The sequence below is a fragment of the Juglans microcarpa x Juglans regia genome, unplaced genomic scaffold (assembly GCF_004785595.1).
Source record: "Juglans microcarpa x Juglans regia isolate MS1-56 unplaced genomic scaffold, Jm3101_v1.0 JmScfU0124, whole genome shotgun sequence".
Lineage (NCBI taxonomy): Eukaryota > Viridiplantae > Streptophyta > Magnoliopsida > Fagales > Juglandaceae > Juglans > Juglans microcarpa x Juglans regia.
The window spans coordinates 1,340-7,634 of record NW_024475868.1 but is presented as its reverse complement, the minus strand read 5'-3'; the positions used below and the strand labels follow the sequence as shown (position 1 = coordinate 7,634).

At 38.2% G+C, this 6,295-nt stretch overlaps 1 protein-coding gene across 1 annotated transcript; it reads right to left on the bottom strand.

Annotated features, from left to right (window-relative positions):
* Positions 1-2,868: 2,868 nt before the first annotated feature.
* On the bottom strand, positions 2,869-4,230 carry LOC121245702 (UPF0481 protein At3g47200-like). The gene has a single exon (XM_041143607.1). The coding sequence runs from the start codon at positions 4,228-4,230 to the stop codon at positions 2,869-2,871; it is 1,362 nt and encodes a 453-aa protein (XP_040999541.1).
* Between the last annotated feature and the right edge of the window lie 2,065 nt (positions 4,231-6,295).

Here is a 6,295-nt window from a genome sequence, read left to right as displayed (position 1 = left end):
GAGCCTCCGAGTTCGCCCTTAACTCGCGCGAAAACCGCCACTCAACCGCCATAGGAACCCCACATTTGAACTTCTAAGAGGTATGGGTCAACTCTCCACCTCTATTGTTTAGTTTTTTGCACGAATGGGATGTGTTTGGGGTATGGATTTCGAATCCGAAATCCAACCATTTTGGTGTATTCCGTGGAAATAACATCAAAATAATCGGTAGAAATTATTGGGCTTCACTGCTTAATCATTTCTACCGATTAAAACAAAGGATAACATCTAGATAGGAAGTTTTTCAGTTCGGGGCTGAGTCAACTCAGCCATGGCTGTTTGGCTTCTTCCGTTCGAACAAACTCTAGTCCGTTTGAACTCTTAGTTGCCAAACAGTATTATTTCTGTTCGACAAAACTAAATTCGTTCGAATGAACAGAACAGTCCATTCAAATAGAGTTTTCTAGTTCGAACAAACTAAGTTCTTTTTCGAACGAATTATTTCAATTCAGTTCAATATAGTATAATTCTTCAATAATATAATTTAAATATTATGGTTAATTATATTCTCACTTTCATTATGGTTAAACAGTATATCAATGGCATCCAGCGGAAGAAAACGTGCGAGAGATCAGCCCAACCAAAGTAGTGGATCAGCAGCTTATGCTCCGGAGACGAGGCCTACACTTGTCTAGCGTGAAGTCGTTTTGTCTGACTTCTTCGATCTTTCATGGGAGGGACGGAGCATACAATCCATCTTTACCGAGCGGTGATGGATACCGATCTGTGAGCAGCGGGGGCTGCATATCCAGAGATGGTCGGTGAGTTCTACCGTGCCATGGGAGAACTTAGCGCTGATGCTCTGTTCTAAACCATATCAGTCCGGGGAGTGAGTATTAATTTCTCTCCCCGCATTATTGTTGAGTTCCTTGACATTCCCCGTATAGCTGACGCATATCCTACAACGGCTACACGGGGACTAGCGGCTGCACCATCTGATTCCGACACACCGGCCGCATCCTCCACGCTAGCCCGAATGTAGATTCGGATGCTACTTCAGATGGTAGTGAGGATGAGGATCTACTTGATGATGGTCTCACAGACAATCAGGTGCGTCAGCTAGTGCGAGACCCAATGGCTCCTCCATATGATGGGAGCAAGGTGATCCGACAGGCTGATTGTATAGGATTTTTTAGAGTACTTAATTTGATTGTTGGCTATAACATCAATCCGAAAAAACATAACACTAATTTCGGGATCGATCGAGCCAGATTTTTGCTGCGGATAGCACGGGGGGATCCTATTGATCTGGCATTGTATTTATTCCTCCGCATTCGATCGGAGTCACGCTTTTCTAGTGGAGGTAGTCTACCATTTGCACTGCTAATATCTAACTCCTACTCTGATCGGGGGTTACAGTGTCGGCCATAAGCAGACGTCGCCACAGATGGAGCCCTTAACAAGATCACATTCAGCAAGAGCAAGGGGCACTTGCGGAAGACTGCACCAGAGCAGCCTAGTGATCCTCCCAGATCCAGCTTCTAGTAGTGCTGCCGCTGTTGAGAGACAACCTCCTGGGCTACTTTGGATCAAGTGCGAGCTCTGTTTATGGAGTTCGTTGAGCCCATTATGTAGAAGCTTAGGGATCTGGAAGGATCTATTAAAATGTTGCAAGAGGATGTTGATATACTAAGGAATCAATAATTATGATCGTTTTAGTTATTATTTTACTTTTTTATGTTGTATTGAACATTATATATTTGAGATGTAATTTATGTATGGTTTTTATTTCTCGTGTTTACTACTTTGTTTATTTTTCCATTTTACTTGCCGTTCATGATAATATAAAAATGACACTATCTTTAAAGTTATATTTTTATAAATTTAACATAAAAGAAATCATTATAAAGTTTTGAAGTTAATTACATAAAAGTAATTTATAAATTTATAAATGTTTTAACTCTCCGCAAATCATAATATATAATATATACAAATTTTTATATTTTGAAAATGATAACAAATTAATGGAAAAAATATTTATTACTTTATTGGAAAAATATATGCACAAATCCATACTAATAAACAAATTAATTGAATCTCTATCCGTTCGAACAAAGAAATTTAAGTTCGAACGATTGTTAACTTACCCCGGGAAAAATAAATTAATTTTCCACCAATATTATCATTCGAACAGATTATATACTGTTCGAACGGACATTAATTCCATATTCGAATATATTTTGTTCCGTTTGAACAGTTTTCCTTTTTTGAGACGATTTTGTTCGTCACAAAATATCTTGTTCGAATGGATATAATTATTTTATAAAAAATAAATAAATACGAGATTTATATAAAAATAATAATTTTAATAGTAAATTCTATTTTTTTAAATGATTATATGATATTTGTGTATTTCGATTACACGAAACATTACTCTATTTTATTTTTGAGCAACTAAATCCATGATATCAAAACAAACGGGCTGACGTAGAATTGTTAAAAATCCATGGAGAAATACGCAAAGGTTTCCGAGGATATTTGAAGTATTCCCCAATAACGAAAGGCTTACACATAAAGACTTGATCAATGGAAGACAGACACGTACTCCTACCCTGATTACGAGTGCCAGCTGATCAGCTAGAATTAATAGTCCTTAAAACAAACAAGCAGGTGAGAAGATGAAGACGAAAAACAAGCACACTAGCTAGAAGACTTTACCATGATGATCAAACAGCTAAACAACTAAATAACTTATGATCTGCTAATCAAGCACACCGCGTACAACTTGAGCATGATCTAGCTTCCCATACGGACACCTTTGTAGCTGTTCATGGAAGACATGCACTGCATGCACGTAACAGACGGATCGAGTAGGAGATATTAAGCCCATTATTTAGGATCATAATAAGCGTAGATGGTGTAGTAGGTCTGCAAAATGGTTAACGCTAACAACACAAGGGCTGCCAATAACGAAATGAATGACCATGGCGTATTAAAGTACCTATGCTTGAACTCCGTCCATCGCACTTTCCACTTGACATTATAACGATGGTTTACCTTTTCGAAAAAGTTGTATAAATAAAACTGATCGGTTTCAACATCCATCTCCTTCCCCAACTTGTTGATGAATTGCACGACCTCGCTGTTCTTCCCAACATAACCGTCAATGATGTTTTGTTCGTAAAGGTACTCGACGTCCTTGGATGTGTTTACTAAGCAGTCCAGGAAATAGGCGTAAACTGTGATGTGCTTGGAGCTTTTGTTGTCCAACTGCTCGAATGCCCGACAGTTCACCACCAAAGAGTGCATGAAGTAGTCGACGGTTATTTTGGGCATCTCAATCACTCCGTTCTTGAATTTCACAGCCAAGAAGTTGTCGGCCGCCTCACGCAGTTTGATCTTAATCCCCGCTTTGAGGAGCTTCGTGATGCAGTATATCACCGGTACTGGTTTTTTCTCCTCTGGTGGCTGATCTAGATCGCGGGTGATAAAACTTAACCGAACCAAGTCCAGCAAATGCAAGCTGTCATTGAGTTTCTCGCTCATCTTTTTGAGATCTTCATCGGATCTGCGCATTACCTTGTTAAAGAATCTCAAAGCAAGCAAGGACAAAGGATAGTCCTCATCAGGCATTTTGGAAGTTTCGAATAACTTTTTCAGAACAACAAAGGGGATCTGATTCTCAAGCAGAAGAAGATCCCCGTAGAACTGTGGTATTGCCCATGCCACGGAGGCGAGAGGGTGATCAGACTCGATCTTTTTCGATTTTCCAAGTACTCGAAACAATTCTAATATAAAACAACCATCAAGAACCAGCATTCTGAGGAACGGATCGATCGTCGCGGAGTTGAGCTTAGTCTTTTGTGAGTAATGAGCTGATCTGGCATCAGCAGCTTCAAGTACTGGCCGGCGTATGGTTTCCATCAATTCTTCCATGTTTGTTTTGACGCGGGACAGTAGAATGCGACAGAACTCCTGCTTGTGCTTTTGTTTCACTTGGAGGCGTTTATGTTTCGCGTCGTTCTTGCAGTTGTAGTGCCCTATGGAGACGACGCGGGGCTCGAACCATTTCTTGCCGCTGACCTCGACGAGTGTCTTCGGAACACTGTAGATGCAGCAATTCTGTGTGGAAGTATCGGAGGCCCCAATTTCCAAGTCTTCGAAAGACGACTCCCCATGATCGTCACTCGTCGAGGCTCCTTTAGTTTTTTTCCCTGTTCCTCGTTTAATTTTTGAATCAACCTTGACCATCTTGCTTGGTTTTAGATTCTGGGTGTTGTGAAGTTGGCGATCGAAGGTATGAATGAACCTATTTGATTGGAAGTTTTACACAGGATTTGAAGGGACCATGATGGCGAGAAGTCAAAGTCGTCCGTTACACATAACGATGAGAATAGTACTGGGTCACAACAACTTATCATTTGTCATTTTTTGTTCATTTATTTAAATATATATATATATATATATATATATTATGAGGATAATATGTTCCGAACTGAGGACAGTATTTTTTATAGCTCTGATTTTAGTAGGAGTCACTCCATAATTGTTTAACATATTTTCACGTGGCTTTGAGGAGAACATGCCAAGGTTGGGGAGGATCAAGGAGCATCCATATTCAAATTTATTATGGGGAACATTATTCAATGATCAGAAATTGACTTCATTTTTAGGAGGATACCTAACAATTTGTCCTGCATGGTCGATCCCTGCTATTTTCACATGGGTTTAAAGGGACCGCGTTCTTGTGCGTACCTATTATCCAACGTCTAGCCTTTTCTTATTTTGATGAATCTATTATCGAACTACTCGTGCGTAAAAAATTGATAATAGGTACAAGACAAATTAATTGTTGTTTTTTATAATTACTTGAAAATCCGTGTCCTTTAAGACAAAAATCAACGCTGATGGATATATGAAGAATGTAATTATGTACAACGAGATGGGAGAGGAGATGGAGGAAAAAGGAGAAAATGAAATGGAGGAACGCGACGGGAAATTGAGAAGGATAGGTTAGGGTTAGAGATCTAGAAGGTGGAGGAGGACTTCGTAAATAAAAATTGAAAAGAACATGGAGGAGAGAAGAAAGAAGGCAAATTTCGAAACACATCGTTTTGTACAAAATTTTGTTCCTTGCCTATGGCTACACTCTCCACAACTCTCTCTCTTAATTTATGACTTGGAATGCCCAGTTGTGATTCGTCCGTAAGGGTACCCGAAATCGCCGAAGTATAGAAGTTTTCTATCTTCTCACTTATATTCTCCATTGCTTTAGCAAAAATGTTGAATGTTTTCCGATAAAGAAATAGACTAGCATATATGATATCTCCGATCAAAATGAGGAGCAAGCCAGGGGCCATGGCTATGTTCTGTTGAAGATGGCGTGACCAAGCAATATTTCGATTGGATTGATCTTACTTGTTGATCCCGAATAAGGATTAATTTCTTGCAATTCTTTAAACTTCTAAGCAGTATGTCTGTCGAATTGGATTTGCTTGGTGATCCCAAGCAAGAATTAAATTATTGCACTGCTCAGTATTACTTACCAGTGTGTCCGTTAGATTGCACTTATTCAGTAATCCTGATAAATGATCATTTTCTTGCGATGCTTGGAATTACCAAGCAGTGTGTCTGTTAGACTGTTTGGTGATCCTAAGCAAGATTTATTTTCTTCTGATACTCGAAATTGATAGTCAAACTTATATTATGGAGATGAAATTTGTTTTGTTCATAAAATTGGTCTTCCCATTAACTCATGTATAGTTTTCTTTTATTGCAAAGGCTCATATCTACGTCTACATTGTTTGTATATATGAAGATGATCTTGAAAGTTGAATGCTTTCAACTAAACTAATGACAATGTAAAATAGAAAGGAACAAAAATAGAACATTATTTGACATTTTGTAGTATGCTACCCATTTTGACTGTTTTGGAGCAAACCCTTACAATTGGACCAAGTTTTTGCATATGTTAATGGACATGAAAATTATTAGATGGTCATGTTTTTAATTAATAACTCATACCATATCGTGTTATTCCTTAAAATAATCACACATGAACATGAATCTAATCCAAGCATGTCATAGTACAAGGGATGACCAAAAGAAATCTCAGGAAATAAATTATCAAAAAAAAAATTAAGGCAATAGATAATAAGAAAGATATGATAAAAAAAAAACAGCACTAATCATTTAAATGAAAACCTTGATAATTTTTCCTGCCAAACAAAAAATATTTTATGGACAAAAAGGACGTAGCACATCAAACATGGACTACAGGGAAAAAGAGGTAATTTTACCCATCAAACACATTAGA